The 20,593-nt window shown below is 44.4% G+C and overlaps 2 protein-coding genes across 2 annotated transcripts; one reads left to right on the forward strand and one right to left on the reverse strand.

Annotated features, from left to right (window-relative positions):
- The first annotated feature begins 213 nt into the window (after positions 1 to 213).
- On the forward strand, positions 214 to 4,550 carry HRH3 (histamine receptor H3). Its single transcript, XM_063172543.1, has 3 exons — positions 214 to 427; positions 1,103 to 1,269; positions 2,122 to 4,550. Exons 1-3 carry the CDS (start codon positions 214 to 216, stop codon positions 2,998 to 3,000), a joined length of 1,260 nt encoding a protein of 419 aa, XP_063028613.1. The 3' UTR covers positions 3,001 to 4,550.
- Positions 4,551 to 14,958: 10,408 nt separating this feature from the next.
- On the reverse strand, positions 14,959 to 19,915 carry MTG2 (mitochondrial ribosome associated GTPase 2). The gene is made up of 6 exons (XM_063172544.1): positions 19,713 to 19,915; positions 18,457 to 18,604; positions 17,744 to 17,859; positions 17,260 to 17,478; positions 16,480 to 16,618; positions 14,959 to 16,095 (listed from the first exon to the last, which is right to left on the reverse strand). The coding sequence occupies exons 1-6, from the start codon at positions 19,896 to 19,898 to the stop codon at positions 15,701 to 15,703; spliced, it is 1,203 nt and encodes a 400-aa protein (XP_063028614.1). The 5' UTR covers positions 19,899 to 19,915; the 3' UTR covers positions 14,959 to 15,700.
- Between the last annotated feature and the right edge of the window lie 678 nt (positions 19,916 to 20,593).

The raw sequence follows: 20,593 nt of genomic DNA on the forward strand, positions 1-20,593 counted from the left end.
ACAAAGGTGCTCTCGGGCTGAGAAGCTCCGTGGGATTGTGCAGACGCTCAGGGCTGCTCTCGCGGCACGCAGAGACCCTTGGGCGGATTTAGGGATGCTCTGGGGGTCTCGGGGGGCACCGAGGGTGCCGGGGGCCGGAGCGGGAGGCGGGAGCGGGCGGGGCGGGGAGGGGCAGCGGCCCCGCGGCGGCGGCGCGGCGGGAGCGGCGCGGGCATGGAGAGCGCCGGGGCGCTGAACGGCTCCGCCGCCGCCGCCGGGCGCTTCGCGGCCGCGGGCACGGCAGCGCTGGGCGCGCTCATGGCCCTGCTCATCGCCGTCACCGTGGCGGGCAACGCGCTCGTCATGCTGGCCTTCGTGGCGGACTCCAGCCTGCGCACCCAGAACAACTTCTTCCTCCTCAACCTGGCCATCTCGGATTTCCTCGTAGGTAAAGTGCCACCGGCACCGGCACGGCAGCAACTCGGGCTGCCCGGCTGCTCCCCCGGGCCCCGCTCCTGCCCCCGACACCCTCCTGCTCTGCCGGTCCCCTCCCGCTATCCCATTCGCCTCCCGCTATCCCATTCCCCTCCCGCTGTCCCGCTCCCGTCCCGCTGTCCCGTTCCCCTCCCGCTATCCCATTCCCCTCCCGCAGTCCCGGTCCCCTCCCACTGTCCCGTTCCCCTCCCGCTGTCCCGCTCCCGTCCCGCTGTCCCGCTCCCATCCCGCTGTCCCGCTCCCATCCCGCTGTCCCGCTCCCCTCCCGCTGTCCCGGTCCCCTCCCGCTGTCCCGTTCCCCTCCCGCAGTCCCGCTCCCGTCCCGCTGTCCCGTTCCCCTCCCGCTGCCCCGTTCCCCTCCCGCTGTCCCGCTCCCCTCCCGCAGTCCCGTTCCCCTCCCGCTGTCCCGCTCCCGTCCCGCTGTCCCGTTCCCCTCCCGCTGTCCCGTTCCCCTCCCGCTGCCCCGTTCCCCTCCCGCTGTCCCGCTCCCCTCCCGCAGTCCCGTTCCCCTCCCGCAGTCCCGGTCCCCTCCCGCTGTCTCGGTCCCTTACAGTGAAGGAGCCCCCGGCGCCCGCGGGTCCCCCCGGGCAGAGCCGGCTCTCACCGGGACCGACCCCTCCGCTTGCAGGCGCTTTCTGCATCCCCCTGTACGTGCCCTATGTGCTGACGGGGAGATGGATCTTCGGGAGAAGCCTCTGCAAACTCTGGCTGGTGGTTGATTACTTGCTGTGCACCTCTTCGGTCTTCAACATCGTCCTAATTAGCTACGACAGGTTCCTCTCGGTGACAAGAGCGGTGAGTCCTGTCATGGCAGCTGAGAGGGACATAACTCTCCTCCTGCTTTATTCTCCAGATTGTCTGCAATACTTAAAAGTTCTTTGAATCCTCCAGAAATTATGAATTTTTCAGCCTGGGAGGCAATAACCATCCACAAATGCAAAATTCAGCTGTGATTTCAGATTAGCATTCCTGGCATGATTAAATCACTTAAGGCTCAGTCCCCGTTGTGCAGGTGTTCCCTTCCCAGGTGACAGGGTAGTAGTGTACAAGCAAGCCAGCCAGGTAAGCAGACTGTAAACTAACTTGCAAGAGCTTATTATCCCCAGGACAAACAAGTGGATTGCAGTCAGACTCGCAGCTTCATGGCAGTAAATAGCACTGCCAGCTGTGGCAGGGAATGTGGAGAGGTCTCTGAGAGTGTGGGAGATCAAAATGTTTGGCCTTTTGCAGGAGGTAATGAGCAGTTCCCAGGCAGATCTGACCCACTGCTGTTTGCTCGTTCCCTGATTGCAAATACAACACGGATTTAGCCCAGGAGTTGGTCAAGTCCCTCTCCTTGGGACTGACAGGGAGGAGCTGGGACAGCTCAGTAAGTGGTGGGTGCAGACAGCTGCCAGCTCCAACCAAACCAGTAAATTTCCACTTAGCAGACACCATATTTTGGAGCTGTAAAATGAGTGTTCTAAATCTTCCCTGTAAGAGTGTGATTTATCTAGCAATTGCTCCTGTTGCCTATGGCATATCAATTTGTTGCACTGCTGGGGGATTGCCTAGCAACTTTACCAGGAATGCTAATAGTCCATTTGTGAGGAGCCTCAGCCAGCTGGGGTGTGGGACTGTGTGTAAGACAAGGCTTTCCTCTTGCAGGTCGCCTACAGAGCCCAGCAAGGCAACACCAGGCAAGCAGTGCTGAAGATGGTGATGGTGTGGGTGTTGGCATTCCTGCTGTATGGACCTGCCATTATCAGCTGGGAGTACATATCAGGCCAGAGCATCATCCCCAGTGGGGAATGCTATGCTGAGTTCTTCTACAACTGGTATTTCCTCATGACAGCCTCCACGCTGGAGTTTTTCACCCCTTTCATCAGCGTGATGTTTTTCAACCTGAGCATTTACCTGAACATCCAGAAGCGCACCAAAATGCGCCTGGACGTTCTCCACGAAGTGCACAACCAGTCCTTCACTGAGGAGATGGAAAGGAGCCCAGAGGCAAAGCTTTCTTTGAAATGCTGTAAGTGGGAGCAGAAGGAGTCAGCTGAAACCCTCGACCTCTCTAAGAGCAAAGCTCAAGCAGCAGCCTCCACTTCCAGCCTGGATGCCAAAGACCTGCTGGAAATGAGCTCGGAGAGCTCCAGGAAACCCAAGTGTTGCGACAAAAAGAGCTGCAAAACTTCAGCCTCCACTCTGTCCTCAGAGAAACGGGTGAAGATCGTGTCCCAGAGCACAACCCAACACTTCAGGCTCTCCAGGGACAAGAAAGTGGCCAAATCACTGGCCATCATTGTGGGCATCTTTGGGGTTTGCTGGGCACCGTACACCCTCCTGATGATCATCCGCGCTGGCTGCCACGGCCAGTGCATCTCCGAGTTCTGGTATGAGACTTCTTTCTGGCTGCTGTGGATCAACTCAGCTGTCAACCCTGTCCTGTACCCTCTCTGCCACTCCAGCTTCAGGAGGGCTTTTATTAAACTCCTTTGCCCCAAGAAGCTGAAGGTTCAGCCTCACTATGCCCTTCAGAACTACTGAGGGTGAAGCCAGCCCAGTGTGAGGATGAGACAAGCCTTGGTTTACTTCTGCTGTACTGGTGTGGGACTGGAGCTTGTTTCCTTGGAAGAAGCCAGGAGCAGCGGTGTGGGGCAGGTGAGGAAGGCAGGAGAGAGCCCACAATTAACTTATTTTAGTTCATCAACAACAACATCCCACCGCAGAGAAATATAAAGGGGTTTATTGACATTAACCACGGGCAGGGAAATCTGTGTCCGCCACTTGCAGGTGTCACAAAAGAGCTCTGCTGCCACCTAGTCAGCCTGAGCAGCACCAGCATTTTGCTCCAATAAACTGAAAACTGAAAAGAAAGAGCTAATAAAAATAAATATCTGGCTTAAACTAGTGTGCTAAACTACAGCTTAGCTGTTGGCAGACCTGATCTTCCTCATGAATGGGAGAGATTTTTCTTCACACCTGTTACACATGGATGATGATGATACAGAAAGAAAAGAACAAACCTCAGAAGGAAAACATCTCATTTCTATTTTTGTTACAGCCATAATCTGGATCCCTGTTTCATGGGGTGCAATAGATGTCCTTTCCACACCCCAAGAAGGGACAGATCTCTGCCCTAAGGAGTTTACAGTGCCAGCTTCTCCACAGGCTCCATCCTGACAACCCAAAGACATCCTCAAATCTCTCCTGCAGGATCTTAAAGATACTCTTCTGGCACTGTGTTAGGGAATGACAAGCTCAGATAGATGCAAATCTTGTGTTGTTTTTGTTATGTTCCTTTTTAAAATGTTCCTTTCAGACCTCTTAAATTTTTCAAGTTTCAAAATCTTGCATTCTTTCTTTTAAAATACCTCATTTCATTGGAGACCTGGCTTGAGCTGATTCAGTCAACACAAGCATCAATTCTTTTACTGTTTAATTTGAAGTTTTTCTTTAGAGCTGTCAACTAATTAAACAGAGCACAAGATTCAAGAGACCAGGACTCTAGCCTTGGTCCTACCAAAAAATCCTGGTCATTTTACTCTGCTTCCCATCTCATGCTTCATTACAGCTGCCCATTTGTTCTGCAGCCTCTTTGGGCACAGAGGCAGTATGACCAAAAAGCAAATTAATTCCACTGCTGGCACTGCTCAGAGATGTAGTAACACAAATAAGTAATTAGTTGCCATGGCAAATGCTCGTATTTAACAGTATTGCACAGGGGAGCTCAAGATCCTAAGTCTGAAAACTCCATTTACAAATAGAAACCCAAATGTGGTAAAGCAGAACCCCAAAGCTTATGATGTTGTGATCACCAATGACATTTTGCTGCTGCGAGCAAACTGCTTTTGGCTGCTGCTAAAAGTAAAAAGAAAATGCCATCAGACTGTATCTCAGTGATATTTGTCAAGTAGATCAGTATTGTCACCTGAAGTCAGGTTTTAAATGATGTCTTGTCTTGTGTGTGTGATATTTCAGACTTGTGACATGTTCCGTCAGTTTGTTATATATGGGTTAAAACTCACCCCTCAAAGTATGTGTGCTGTGAATTGACAGGATAAATGTTGAGCCTGCTTGTACCTTTCCCTGCGTCTGCTCCCTTCTGAAAACTTCAATAAAGTATTTTTGTAAGAAGCTTGCTGCATATTTTATGGTGAAAAAGGTGTTGTCAGAAATGATAAAATCCAACTGGAAGCAGAACATCCATGGGTTTACCTGAGGAGGCAGATATACATGTGACAGATAAACCAGCTCCTGGAACAGCTGAGTGTCTCTTCCCTCTGTGAGCAGGTTCCTGACAGCCCCCTGAGGGTCTGGTGAGTGCACATCACTCAGTTCTCTCCAGCTTCTGGTCTTTTCCAGAGCGTGTTACCCGCAGCTGGGGTCTGGAGAGGCTCCATCAGCAATAACTCTGCCAATAACTCACAAACCTCACTGGTTTACTTAAAAATGACAAAGCCATAACGTGCCCAAGGCACCAGTTTCCAGCTGAAGTTCTCTTCAGGTGCTCAACAGGAGAGGTGCAACTACTCGATCGTTCATTCTGATTAAAAAAGGTGCCTGGTGTGACACCTTCCTTTCCCAGAGGGAAGAAAAGAGTACATTTCCTTTTGCACAGTATTTTCATGGTCTCTGACCTCCATGTGGGCAGAATTATCTATACTTGGCTGAAGGTAATTTTATTCATTGTTGGATTTTGCAGGGAAGATACTTATATTCCTTCCTGAAATAAGAGCTCTTGCTTTGCCAGATAAAAAGGAAAAATAACTATTTATGCTTGGACATGAGGTCACACCTGAGCCTGGTTTTCATACTGAAAATGTTGGGAGATGCTCTGAAGTTTCAGAGTAGTTGATGACTAATTCAAATATGCTTAAAAGAGTATTTGAATTCTGCTGATTGTCAGTGTTCAGAATATAAATGTCTATATGCATTTGGAAGAGGCAGTGACTGGGGAGCTTCTAGGCATGAGCCAATATGAATTATGAAAATACAGAACCACTGGATGAGGCAGGGGTGCTTGTCATCCAGCCCAGCAAAACACCTGTGTATCATTTATTTTTACAGGCTAAAAAATTGCCTCTTTCCTATTGTCTTGGCATAAGCTAAGCAGGCAGGATCTGTTTACAACAGCCACGAAGGAGGACTTGCTGTAATAATTAATATGATTCAAATATTTGGGGAAGCACATAGGCTTCATCTCCACAGAGAAAAGAAACCTGGCTAATTCCAGGGAGAAGCATCCAATTTATGCAGGGAGTGTTGGTAAACAGCATTCAGGCAGCTGCAAGTCATGCCAGGGAGCTTTTTGGATAAGAGGCTTCCCACAGGAGCAGAGTGGAGGTGATGCCAGTTCCCCTCTCTTGATACAAATCCCCATTAACTCGAGGACATAAAGGCTGCCCCAAAGAGGTCTCTGGTCTTTTCCTACAGCAGCATCTGCATATCAATAAACTACCAAAAAACATTTTTAATTTTAGCACAGCTACTTTCTTTCTGTCTCTCTAAATGCTTCCTCCCTAATCACCAGTAATGAGAGATCTCTTTGCACAGACAGAGGAACTCTGCTCCACAGCCTCTCCTCCAGCCCCTCCTCAATTACCATCCCTTATTTTTTCTCTCCAACCTGCACTTACAGAAATTGCTCCATTGTTCCACAGACATCACTGAAGCTTCATTAGCTCAAGTAGGAGGCTGGGGAAGAAGAGAGAATGCAAGGATCTTTTGTTGAAAAACACCTGTCTGTGATAATTAATGAGATTTGCTGGGAGAGAAGGGCTTTGAAAGTAGCAAGATGTGATTATATTTTGATTTGAAAGAATGCTAATGGTTTGTAAATGACCATTCATTTTCACAGCAGAACTAGGATGGAAAGACCAGGGGTTAATATCCTTGCCAGAAAGAACTTGAACAATGTGATTTCTGTGAGAGGGGATTGATTTTTCACAACCCCATCTGTGGAGCAGTGACACCAGCACAACTTTGCAGTACAGATCTGGTCCTAAAAGAGACCTCCTGCACTCTGCAGAGCTTGTTCTGCAAATAGATGAGGCACAGTAAGGAGTGTTATCTTTCCTTCTGAAGTGAGAATTGCAGGCAAGAATAAAAACTCTGAGAGCTGCCCTGGATGAGTGCCACAAAAGAGAAAAGCTCTCAATTTCTGACACCACAAAGCCAGCCTTTCATGCAAGATTGCACAGATGTTCCTGTGGACAGTAGGGAACTCACAGCACTTTTCTGTTCCCTTAACCTTTAAGCCTCCTCCTTTCCTCCTTAGAACAATTTTCTGTCAATATAGTTGCATTTGCAAGATTAAGGAATTATGGGGGTTTAGAACAGCAATTAGGAGTTCTGCAGGGTGAAAGGTCTCACCTATAATCCAGCGCCACCATTTATTGAGATTTAAAACTATTGTTGGTGTTTACTTCAACAAACCCCCCACTACCTGAGGGAGGAACACTTGTGAGCTCCTCAAAGGCAAGAAAACCCAGCTCTGTCCCTGCACCTCCTGTTGCAAGCTCAGAATGTCAATGGCTCCTTCAATCAGCACCATTTTTATTGCCAAGGATGCACCAGCATTACTTATTTACAGGCCCTACACTTTTACTCCATCATTTACAATGTGTTTGCACAGTCTGGGTGCAAAAGGGAGCTAACACTTAATCCAAGTACCAAACATCATAGATGGAGCTATGTGTGCACTTCTGTGGGGGAAGAACAAGACTATTGTTCAATTTTTAAAATGCTATTACCTGATTTTTATTTTTTTAATGATTTAGAGGCACTAAGCAAGAACTTTGGTTGGGTTGTAAAGGCTTCATGGCAAAACTGGACCCACAACTTAAACATGTGGTTTTTTAAACACAAAAATGTGTTCTTTTAAACACAAAAATGTGTCTGTGGTGTGACACCGACTTTGGAATTATTTTTAACACAATATCCTAGGATTTAGCAGCACATTTAACACTGAAGGAAAACTGCAAAGTAGTTAATAATCTCATTCAAGATCTCTCTGAGCATTCACAAACAACAACCTCTCTACCAGGAGGGCAACAAGAGTTCTGGCAAATATTTTAGCTGTTAACTCACAGCTCACACACGACTTTAGCCTTTAGAAGCTGTTTATTGAAGAACAAACAATAATGGGGGTTGCATATAAACCCTTGAACACAAGGCTGCAAGTACACCCTGCAGTGTCCATGAATTGAGAACAGTTTGACAAAGCAATCACCCTCCATTATGAAAATAATTTATACTTAGATTCTAAGAAGCACAAATTTAATAGACCACTCTGGTTAAAACACCATTTAATACCTCTGATACAGCTTGTATTCAAAATATACAGGGATAAAATAATATGTGTAATACTTTTACGAAGCCTATGGTCAGTGCTCTGGGAATTAAACTGTTATCCAAGAGCTTTCATGAAAGGAAAAAGGTCTTTTGTTGGCGTCATTAAAATTTTTAACCAAAATGAAGGTTGCAAAAACTTTATGGAGCTGTGTAGGCAGAGGAATGCTGACACACAGCTTATTCAAAGTAAGGAAAAGACTGAAGTCAAATGTGACTGTCATTGGAAGAATACAGCACCAGGGCAATACAAAACCTCAGCAGAGGACCAAAATGCCCAACACATCCCTCCTGAAGCTCTCACCGGGGAGAGCTCATGCAGACAGAAGCCTGCAGAACAGTTCATCTGCATTTCAGAGAGATAAGAGCTGAAACACCTTCGAAATTCCCCCTCACAAGTCCCACATGCTCCTGTCCTCTACAAGGAAGTGACAATCTCAAAAATTAGATAATCCCTGGGAACACAGGGATTATACTGATTTCCCTTGAAAAAACCCAGAAATTCACCTTTCCTTCACTCACCTCCTGAGAGATGCTCCCGCAGTACTGAACAAATGACTGAAAGCTGGGGAAATCAGGAATTTAAGGTCATTACCATTGACTCATGTTAATAACCATGCTTTCACCTCAACAATTACTTCACTGAGAACCAGCACTGTGCACCACTTCAGGAAAGTGCCTTCCAGTCACCATTTGTAAATAGGAAATATTTGTAATCAATATTAATCACTCCCAACTGTGGCATAACAAGTTATCAAATCAGAATTGCCTCCTTCACAACAAAAGAACACAGAACATAAATTTTAGTCAGCCTAAATGCCACTTTTACAACAGACTCTGAAGAGGTATCTGTGTGCTGACAGAATCTACCAAATTCCCTTTGAAAAAGCAGGTCTATTAACTGAAAGACCAGAATAGGCATAGCATTTTCTGAGAAAATCTGAACAAGTTCTTTCTTTATTCAAGCACATTTGTGGCCCTCTGCAATTATTTTCTCGATTAATGTATGAGCACTTAGGCTTTCCTGGCATGAAAGAGGGAATATAGCTATTTTTCAGCCTGAGTATTAACTAAAAGCAAATCTTCTACTGTGCACCCATTCATCAAGTGCCCTGGTTAGCTAAATGTGATATCAGTTTTATTTCAGGCTAAATACATTAGGAAAATAACTTCTGTAGCACTAATTTAATTTAGTCTTCACATACAATTCCAGAACTGTTCTGTTGATCAGCTTCAGAAGCCTCTTCAAGCCATTGAATAACAATTACAAAAATCACTATCTTTAGAACATTTAATTAGTGATAATTATATCAATTAGCAGCACCAGTTAGTAAATTGTACATGTTTCACATGGCAATTGTTATCCATCTACAGATTAAGTTTTATCTACTGTGAAAGAATTTCTGAATGCTTTATAAAACAAATAAGAGTTGTGTGAGTGAGCTCTCCTAAAGCTCCTGAGCACTGCCATGGACTGCAGTTCCATGAAGAGGGTAAAGTGGATACTGGAGGATTATTTCCCAAATCCCAGGTCATCTGTTTTGCCACAGAATTTCTCTGTGACTCTGCAAGTTGCTAGGGTCCAAATCCAGACAGATATTTTAATTCAAAATGCTTATAATTCAGTGGGATATAGGCTTTTCCAAGCCTGGCTAAGATTGGACCTCAGCCTTTCGTGATTCAGTTTCTACCACTGAAATCAGATTTAAAAATCACTCAGAAACATAAGGTACAGTAATTGGAAAAAAAAATTCAAACCCATGAAATTTTCATCCATCAAAACCATTTTCCTAATGGCCATAAATTAGTTAATGAAGCTGGAAAATTTTGGTTGATTTAGAAACAGAGCTGTGTTAACTCGTCAAAATAAAATACATTTTTTCAGCCTATAGATAGAAGGGGCACAAGCACAGCTAATATGGCACCCAACCCATAGCACAGTGGGGCACAATTCAAACCCACAACCCCTGGCTCTGGAGTTTTTAATGTCATCAGATTTGGGGTTTTTTTAGATAGACCTCAGCATCCCAGTAATTGCCCGTTTGCACCACTGCATTAAACTTCCATTACATGTCTGCTATGGGGGTGGGTAAGTGAAGAGAAGAAACATTTTGTAAAGTCATGCAGTAAGAAAATATCGATTTGTTAGGAAAATTAATCTGCAAACACCAGAGGTTTCTGTCCAAAAAGGAGACAGAGGAGTCTTTTCTGGCTTTATTCGAATAAAGGGAGAGGCCATGGGGCGTTCCCCTGGGATCTCTCAGATTTTTGGAGGACACAGCCTCCCTTTTTATCCCAATTTCCCTTCTCTCTTTCCCCATTGGCTGAGGCACTTGAGAGGTTCAGACTTCCCAATACACCTGATACCAAAGATTTCCCTCTAATGTACAGCTGTCCCTTTTAATTGCTAATTCTTACTGAATTTAGGCACTTCTCTTCCCCATTGTTTCCTTCATCTTTCAACGTCTAATTTCGTCTATCAGCAAACCTAAAGCTCCAGCCCAGACCACATGGCTTCCCTCTCCTCCTCAGACCTCTTCACCCAACCAGAACCAAAGAGAATTCCCCTGGGAGTGCTCTGCTTTTAACCCCCTGTGTTCTGAGGTGCATCCCTGTCTTCAGTGCCCACACCAGGTGCCAATATTCAAATCTGACCACTCATTGGTTTGACTAAAACTCCCCAAAACTCACTCTTCCTTGTCAAACCAGGACATTGTGATAAATGTGAGTCCTGTCTGGACAAAGTACTCTGGCTGCCCAAAGTCATCATCCTGATTTATAAGAGAGGAAAACAACAGGAAATGAAGAGCCACAAACCAGTATGATTTCATGAATAAGATAATCAAAATAGGGATACTTCATCTGTAATATCACAGATGTCTTCTTGACAACCAGTGTTTTAGCAATTACATTGCCTCATGCAAATATTTTTTTGTCCTAAGCATTTTCCACTTTTAGGGGGAGATTAATTTATCTGGATTTAGAGAGGGAATAGTAACTTCTGACAGTGGCTGATTAGTGTGTGCACAAAGGAAGCACTGGGTGGGGATTCACAAGTCTTTGGGAAATAATGATGTTCCAGTCTCAAAGGTAATTCAGCACCAAGAGCCCAAATGCCAAGATTCAAATGAGAAATCTTTAAACCATGATAAAGCTTTTCCATACGCAAAAATTGATCCCAAACCATCAGATGCTTTCTAAAATATTGACTGTTACCAGCACATTAATTGCCTATCGATTTCTCAAGTTACAAAGACAAAAAGGCCCCACATAGGATTTGAATAACAAAAGATAATTTGTTCAGCAGTTCATTTTCAGCTTTTCAATCAGTCTTAATATGTCTGGATCTAAAGTGTATTTCTAAACCTGCACTTTAAAAGGTGGTTGTGTCTGTATAAAACATTTTCAGCATATGTGAATAGCACAAGGATGTTTTGTGTCTTGTACTCATCATGACATAAAATAACAGCATCTGAGTTTGCTGCAGTGCTACAGCCAGGTTAAAAGCCCACCAAACTGAGCCCAGGACACCTCTGCATTATGCCACTCACTCCAATTACATTAATTGAATGTTACCAGAATAAAATGGATGGTAACAAAGTAACCAACCACAGCCTTAATGAAATGGAGCGTGCAGACACGAGTGAGTTATTAAACCATAATCATACGGATTTGTAGTATGATTTGTCTTCTCACTCATCAGCCAGGAAATGTCTATAAAATACACAAATACACGTCCTCACCTTGATGGCAGAATATAGCAACATGCAAAGAAGAGAGCTGAGTAAGGAATGCACAGTTCAAGGAGTCAGGGCTATATTTTATACACACAAGGGCAGAGAAAAAAACCCCAAACCCTATGGATGACAAATCAGATGCTGTTAAAGCCTCCTTGGACAATTCTATTTCAATCAGAAAAGAGGAGATGAAAAATTACTCTCAGTGGGGAAACGAAGGACAAACATAATCTCAACATTAAAACAAGGTTGATGAAAATCTCCCTGCCTTTGTCCTTCCACCAGCTAGGTATTATGACTCAGAAAAATGGGCACACACCACATGATTAATTTCAGAACTGCTCAGAGAAAAATCAAGAGTGCAGCCTGAAGGGAGCTTTGTTCTGTTATCAAGAGTTGCAAAATCATCTTTTATCGTTATTGGCATACAAATTTAACCTCCCCTCCAAATAATAATACTCCCCTCCAAGCAATAACTGCAGTCTTTCCAAACTTCTGCAGTGCAGGCACATTTAATCCTTATTTGAAAAAAACAAAAATTTGTTGCTGGAGAATGGCACTAGGACCTGCAGCATGGAAGACTAGCAGAAAACAGAATTGTTCTTCAAAGGCCAGGCACACAGTGACCTTGGGATGAAGCTTAGCAGTGTCAGGGGGTTGTTTCAATTCTCACCAAAGCCTTTTCCACAACAGTGCACTGCCAGTGCAGGTGTTGGAGAGTTTTGTTGGAAACCCATGGAGGACAGGACAGAAAAGCAGTTGGATGGTGGATCCGTGTCCAGCAGCTTGTACAAACTATGACCAGATCCCACCCCATGTGCACGAGCATCTCTGGTTCACAGCCACTCCTGTCAGTCTTTGATTTGAATTAATGAACAGGTAACAGGTTGTTCAGCATGTTCAAGTCAAGAGTACTTATTCACTTTCCACAAATCTACTATGAAGACACTTAATAAGGACTCAGACAATAATGGAAGATCCTTCCCTAATGTAAAAAAAAAATAAAAATTAGTTAAGTGCTTTAGGAAACAGTAAGTAAAGTAGATTGCAAAACATCTCATGCTTAAACACACAGATTCAAGGCTTTAGTTAATGTAATGCAATGAGTCCTCAGTATCCACATGTTTAAAAGTGTAGTCCTTTCTAATGCTTGCTTTTACATTAGCATTTGATTTTCTTTTTCCAGGCAATTGATACCACTTCTATTTTCCAAGGACTTACAAAGCGGAAAATAAATAAAATAAAATAAATATAACCCCCCTACAATTAGCACTGAAATAATGTTGTAATTGTGTACTGAAAAAATACAAAAGAGTACTAGAATTGTAAAGTGCTAAACAAAATTATGGTTCAGGCTTCTCCAGGAAATAGAATTGACTGCACTTCAATTCACATTAAATTCCCATGGCTTATTGTCAGAATGAGAAATAAAATCTACCATATCTCTCTCCTCTGGCCAGCTTAAGGAGCAAAGTCACCATCAAAGGGTTCAGCAAAGGAAAGCAAAAGGGAATCGTGCGGAAGAAAACCGCCAAAAACTAAATCAAAACAAGCCCACCCAGCCCAGCCCGTGCCAAAAAAAAAGTGGAAAGACATCCTATAGCACACAGCAGCTCCCCAAAACAATTCACCATTAAACTAATATTTTTTCCCTCTCTGTTTTAATAGGCAAAATGCATTTCCTTTGCAAATACTTTATTTCCAGCAGAACCAGAGGTTCCTCCTCAGTCCTGAGCTCCACTACAATGAGACCCAAGAGATCTTCATGCTAACTGTGAAGGAGCACCCTGGAGAAACGTGATTTAAGTGGTTAAAGACTACAGGAAGTCCAAGCTTCTCCAAAGAGCTGTTCCAACAACAAAGCTGGAGCTATTTGGCACTTTTGAGGGAGTACCTGAGGCTGCAAAGCCTCTTTGAAGCCTGTTAGGAACACGGCTTGGGAGCTTGGTGCTGTCACCTCAGCAGAACAAAGAGCCCAGAGCAGGATCTATGGCACATTCCCGGAGGTGTCAGGAAACCTGCAGTGCTTCTCACACAGCAGCAACAACACTGCCCTCCCTGCAGGGACTGGGACACCTGAGCACTGAAGGAAGGCTGGGAGCTCCTCAAGTGTCACAGACATCTTTCCCTTAAAATCCTTTCGTTAGGATTTTTCCTGCTGAAGCTGAGAAGTTTCAGCAACAAAGTGTAAACAATGGTTATCTGCTGCTGTGGAGTGCAGCAGGTGCATCGGTGATTGGTCTCGGGTGGATGTTTGGATTTACTGACCACTGGGTCTCTCTCTGCTGAGACACAGACCTTTGTCATTCTTTCTTTTCTAATCTTAGCTTAGCTAGCCTTCTGAGAGCTTTTCCTTCTATTCTTTTTAGTATAGTCATAATGCAATATATATGATAAAATAATAAACCAAGCCTTCTGAACATGAGGTCAACATTCTCGCCTCTCTCTTCATCCTGCAACCCTTGTGACCACTGTCACACTCAAGTCCTGAGGCTTTTGGAGCAGCCCTTGGCATTCTCAAACCCAACCAGAGAGAGTGAAAAGCCTCTGTGGGTATTAAATAATCTGCTAAGAAGCTGCACCAGCTTTGATGTTCAGGCAACCTTCCCCAGGTTTTATTAAAAGTGGTTGAAAAGCATGTAGTAATAGCAGGAAGAACAGCAGTGAAGCCTAAAAATGCTGCACAAAGCCAAACAGAAGAACAGAACTGAATATTAACTTCTATTTAATTCAACTCAGTAAATCCCAGGGATGAAGCAAAACACAGGAGAGACTTTAGGATTTAATATTAGTTTTGAATTTTTCCTGATCCTATTTATACCAACATCACTGCTTATAATGCAGAGATTACTCCCCACACCTGACAACAAGTAGAAATACTCAGAATGTGAATTTAGGAGAGGTAACTACTGGGTTGGCCATAATTTATTAATCAATTCAGGCTTCCAAGCTGACCTGTACTTTTTCAGAATTAAAAACCTGCTTTTAAGGATGTTCCACACAGAAGCATCAGACTGCCAGGGATGAAATCAAAAATGTGCAGAAAAATAAGCAGAGAGAATTATCACCTTCACTGTGGTGTATTACAAAAAGTGGTTAGAGGCTACAGCTTAGTGTTTTTCATATCCACTCAGTAATTTCCTCTATTTCTGACAGTGTTGTGTCTCAGCACCCCACAAGCCTGTTCAGGTCCCTTATGAAAAAGTTTAATTATATGTTTTGATGAATTTTGACTTTCCATTATTAAGATAATAATCTTTTACAGAAAATATGACCAGAGTATATAGAAGCAGCTCTTCTTTCAGTATGAGGAGAGGGCAAAGATCACTGTTCTAAATTAAGATTCCTGAATTCCTAAAGTTTAAGAACACAGTCCATAAAATGATACAGTTGAAAATAAAAGGGGACACGTACACACAAAGAACTAAATGTTTATTTTATTTTATGTATCTAAGCCTAGGATTTCTCAGAACACTGCCTGAGATTCCTACATGGGAGAACTGAGATGTGAGTCTCAAATGGTTGGTCCCTGGCCAGTTTATTTAGCTACTTAGCTGCTGCCAGCATTTAAATATAGTAAATTATTTATATTAATGAGAAAATAATTTCCATCATTAATTGCAGTTTTTTTCATGCTCATTACTGAGCTGTGCCTCCCTCTGAGGAGAAAAATCCACACCACAACAGGAGAAAAGTTTTAAGACATGACTGAAACTTGCCATCATATAAAAACATATAACATGGGACCACCTGATTTTATTTTAGAACTTTTGATTTGTGAAAATTGAGAAAGTGACTTCAGTACACTTCATAAAATAAGCCAACATCTCCTACAGATCCTGAATTTCAGTCATTTTTACTAGACAGCAATCTCTTCATTCCTAGTATGCCAAACAAGAGCCAAGCTTCCAGTTCAACTCCTACCATGATTACAATTCTCAAGCTGTGTTGTAAAACTTCAGAGACACCTCAAAGGTGAACAAACAAACAAAACAATCTTTCCAAAGCAGCAGTCCAGAACAAATCCCCATGCTGTGCCCTTCCATATAAACAACAAAAACAACCCACAGGAAGCCCCAGTCACAGAGAGGCACTCAAATCAAACTGCTATTTTAACTTTGTTCTCCTTCCAGCACAGTTCACAGCACTTGTGGCTTCTACCACTTGACTGGGCTTTGTCCTTGTGACTGTTCTGCTTTCACATAAGTGTCATAGAGTTCTCTCAGATGCAACAGCAGCTCCTCCAAGTTCTCTCCTGTCAGAGCAGACACTGCAATGACCCTCTCAGCTACCTGCTCCCTGAGGAGTGCCAGATTGATCCTGGACTGAGCAAGGTCAACCTTATTCCCAACCACAACACAAGGCCTGTCAGACAAGCCTTTTTCATATGCTTCCAGTTCATATTTCAAGTCCTGCAGCTGGCTCCAGGGCTGGGGCACAGAGAGGTCCAGCACGTACAGCAGGAAGCGGCAGCGCTCGATGTGCTTCAGGAAGGCCGTGCCCAGCCCACGGTTCTGGTGAGCACCTCTGATCAGGCCAGGAATGTCAGCAACTGCAAGGGAAATTTCACAGTGAATCCAGCAGATGCAATAAAAAACCCTCAAAAATCCCCCCCAGTCTTTTACTAGCCAGTGACAGTACTTTTAGAGTTATGTTTCAGTGCCTCAGTATTAAAGCACAACTCATGCTAAGTTTGCTGCTGTTATCTTTTAAAACACCTAAATTTAGATTACTCCAGTGCACACAAAATACAGATTGACAGTTTGGCACTACAAGTGAACGTGAAATGGGCTTTCAGTACAGTTTTCTTGAAGTTCTTTAGAACTAGCAAGAACACTACAGAACTCCTGAATCTATTTCTGCAGCATTTTAAAGCATTTACAAAGGTGACACAAATTGCTATTCAAGGTACACACAACAAACTTCAAACTCTTACCTGCCACTTGTTCATAGTCTTGATAGTGGACAATGCCAACGTGGGGGTTCAGGGTTGTGAATGGGTAGGCAGCCACAGCTGGCTTTGCCTGGGAGATGGCTCTCAAAAGTGAGGATTTGCCAGCATTGGGAAAGCCCACCTGGAATACAAACACACAAATGTCTCAATCTGTAACAAATCTGCAAAATTCTACTAGACCAGACAGTTATTCTGCAGTTGTTGGACTACATCAAGAACATTTTGCAGCAAAGCATAACTTTCACAGGTTTGCCAGCTGGTGTTAGAATATTTCCATACTCAAATACAAAAATAGCTTAAGCTCAAAGTCGAGGATTTTTCATTTCAGAGGATGATAAACCTGTCACTAACAAAGTCAAATGTTTAAGATCTGCAAAAAGATAAAGACAGGGATGAAACAGATGATTTGAACTTTATAATATAGGGGAAAAAAAAACAAACCAAGAAAATAAACCAATTTAAAAGAATTCTCTATACTGTAGTGTTCATGTGCAGAACCAGCAGACAAAGCTGCTGTACATCATCAGTAACCACTAATGAATCTTGTTTCTCTATGTACAGTAGGGATTTTAGCAGAAGTGGGACAACACCAAGTAGCATGAGAGTGACAGCTCTGTGAACCACTTTGGACACCCTTCTACCAAGTAACAGCAAGAAAGCATCGAGCTGTGTCTCCAAACAAGCAAGCCAGGGGCCAAGAAAATGTTCTCTCACATTATTTCTTCAGTCAGTCAAGTGGAAGCTGAACCAACAGAAACTCACCAGTCCTGCATGAGCTGTTGTCTTGAGCTCCAGATGAAGGACCCTCTCCTGACCGGGCTCTCCTGGAGTGAATAATTTCGGAGCGCGGTTTTCGTTGGACAGAAAGAAGCGATTCCCTCTCCCTCCAGCTCCTCCATGAGCTGCAATGTACTCCTCTCCATGCTGGGTGAGGTCAGCCACAACTTCACCATCCTCCTTCACCAAAGTACCAACAGGGACCTCAAAGGGAAGAGGTGCAAGCATCACAGCGAAGCTCAAAGCCTGCAGCAGATCTTCCACCAGCTGATTTCAGATTTGCTGAAAATCACTCCTACATATTCTCAAGGTGAGGAGCCCAGAAAGAGAATTGTCTTTCATGAAACTCACTTTCTGAACTCAAACAGCACCGTCAGACATTCACCCTCCATCACACAAGAGATTTGCACACAATAAGGTTCTCCAGACTGAAAATCAGCTGTGTACCAAGCTACCCCACAACACTTACTTTAACATACATGTGTGCACCGTTAGCTCCATAACAGTTTTTGCTTCCTCCTCTCTCTCCGTGGAAGCCCTGATAGAAGCGGAACACTGAAGCAAGGGATTTCATCTGCTGGTCAGCTGAAAAGCAAAATACATACATTTTGAACACACTGCTTTAGTAAAACAGGCACGGAAAAGACAATTCATGACTGTTCTTCCCCTTTTTGAATATTGCATGAGTGCACATTCCTATTTACTATTTATTGTCCCTATGTTTTATTTACTGTCTCAACAATAAGATATCAGGGAAGGCTAACATCAATCTAAGTTGTGACGAAGTTTAACTGTCTGTACTTAGCTGCTTAGGTTTATTAATGTGGTCATTCCAAACCAAAATTAATTTGCTAGATTAGATTTTACAGCACAGTGGTGGCAGAAGCAGCTTTATTCATCTTAAGAGGAAAATTTAATCAGATCTTAACATAACACAGGCACCACTCACTAAAGTATCTGCAAAATACCTCAATTTTCAAAATTCTTTCTAAGGCTGTCAGTATCATTTATGTCTTCCTTATCACAGCTCAGGACAAAACTTCAAAAGCAAAGACATTTTATACAGAAATAACCATTTTAACCTTTTTGCCATTTACCATCCATGCAGGGCTGTTTTTGCTGGGGTGGGATGTTAAGCAAGAAGACAACAGCACAGAACTGAACAAATTCAGTGAGGTTTACCTTTAAAAATGACATGACCCCCATCACCTCCATTCCCACCATCAGGACCTCCAAACACTTTTCTGGGCTCACTGTGGAAGGACTGGCCCCCGTCTCCTCCTTGTCCTCCAACCACGCGCACTTTCCGCTGATCCACGAAATAACGTGTCTGCAACAAGGGTGGGGGGTTGCTACCTTTAAATACAATTTATCAGACTCAGCTTCCAAGAAGTTTTAGCTATTAGCCAGACCTGCTATTTTTAGCCATGATGAATTTCATCCAACAGTAAAAAAAAAAAAAAAGAAAGCAGAACTCTGAACCAGAACTCTTGGCATTCACAGATCAACTAAATTCAGTCTACTGAGTGTAATAATAAAGAAAATCAGACCTCATCTTTCAAGTGTTTTTAAGAACTTTTCAAAAAGCAAATGCCTTAGGCTATGCTATGTTAATATAACTTCATCTATCTCCAGAAAAGAGGCTGAAATTCCCAAGGGAAAATATTAGGGAAGTACATTCATTGACAGGTGGAATTGTTTACACAGAGGGATGAAAAGAGAAAGCATGACTGTGATCATGGGAACTTTCTAATTCTCTCAGTTACTAAGGGACTCAATAATGAGAATGGGCTTTAAGGGTCACTTTAAATAAACGGACAAATAGTACGTGAGGGAGAAAAAGTCTTATTAATGTTATGATACCAAAGATAAACAACTGAAAAAAAACCTCTCACTTGAACTTTTGATAAGCAAATTTATACTACTACTAAAAAGCCTCTTTTAGAAAGTATTTGGCACCACCACACGGCGAAAGATTAAACTATAGCTTTTAATGGGGAGTGATTTATGGTTCATTAAAAAATAAGATTTTTCAGAGATGTGTAAATATAAAAATAAGATGAAGAATAATTTCTAGGACCCTGAAGTTTCTCTGACATAAAGTGATGCTTGTTTGGCAGTGACTACACCGCAAGACTAAAAAACCAGTGAGAAACAAAACAATATTTTAGATTTAAAGCTAAAACACCCTTTTAGACCTTTAGCTTTAAAAACCTTTTTACCTTCTAGACTTATGGATACTTATGGATACTTCCCGCCCAAGGAGGCCAAAGGGGAAGAGAACCGCTACTACGATCACTGTGAGCACCGAGAATATCGCGGGGCCGACTCATTTCCTCACTATTCTGTAAGTCAATTATATTTTAGCCAGTATTTCCTCACTCCAGCAGGGCCAGCGGCGGGAGGCACCCCGAACCCGCGGAGAGCCCAGCACTCACCAGCTGCCGCTCGGAAATGGCTCTCTTCTGCCTCAGCCGCCTGTCCTTGGCGCACCGGGGGCAGCCCGTGGAGAAAGAGGGCGGGCGGAGCAGCACCAGCAGCGGCTTCCAGGGGCTGCGGCCGCTCCCCCCGGCCCCGCAGCGCCTGAGGGAGGTGCCCAGCCCGGCCCCACACAGCACCGCCATGGAGGGACAGGCACAGCCCCGCCTCGGCCTCCCGGGCGCAGCCGCTGCGGCGAAGCCGCGCCCCCGGCAGCCCCGACCCGCCTCAGCCCCGCCCCGGCCCGGCCTCAGCCCCGCCCCGGCCCGTGAGGGCTGAGGGAAGCCGCGAGGCACAGAATCCAGAATGGATTGGGTTGGAAGGGACTTTAAAGATCATCTCGTTCCCCCTTCCACTATCCCAGCTTGTACCAAACCCCTCCAGCCTGGCCTTGAGCGCTTCCAGGGCTGGAGCAGCCACAGCTTCTCTGGGCACCCTGTGTCAGGGCCTCCCGCCCCTCGCAGTACCGAGCATCCTCCTCAAACCCCATCTAACCCTGCCCTCAAACCCCATCTAACCCTGCCCTCAAACCCCATCTAACCCTGCCCTCTGCCAGCTTGAAGCCATTTCCCCTTGTCTTGTCACTCCAGCCCGTTATAAATAGTCTCTTTCCGTCTTTCTCACAGCTCCCTTCAGGCACGGGAAGGCTGCAATGAAGGCACCCCGAAGTTCCCCCTAAGCAATCGCGATTCTCTCAGCCTTTCCTCGTGGCAGAGCTGCTCCATCTCTCTGATCAGTCTGGGTCCTCTCCAGCAGGTCCATGCCCTTATGGAGGAGCAGAATTCTCCCTCCTTGCTGCCCACGCCGGGATCAGCCCAGCACCCGGGGATTTCTGTGCTGG

The sequence above is a fragment of the Melospiza melodia genome, chromosome 19, assembly GCF_035770615.1.
Source record: "Melospiza melodia melodia isolate bMelMel2 chromosome 19, bMelMel2.pri, whole genome shotgun sequence".
Taxonomy (NCBI): Eukaryota; Metazoa; Chordata; class Aves; order Passeriformes; family Passerellidae; genus Melospiza; species Melospiza melodia.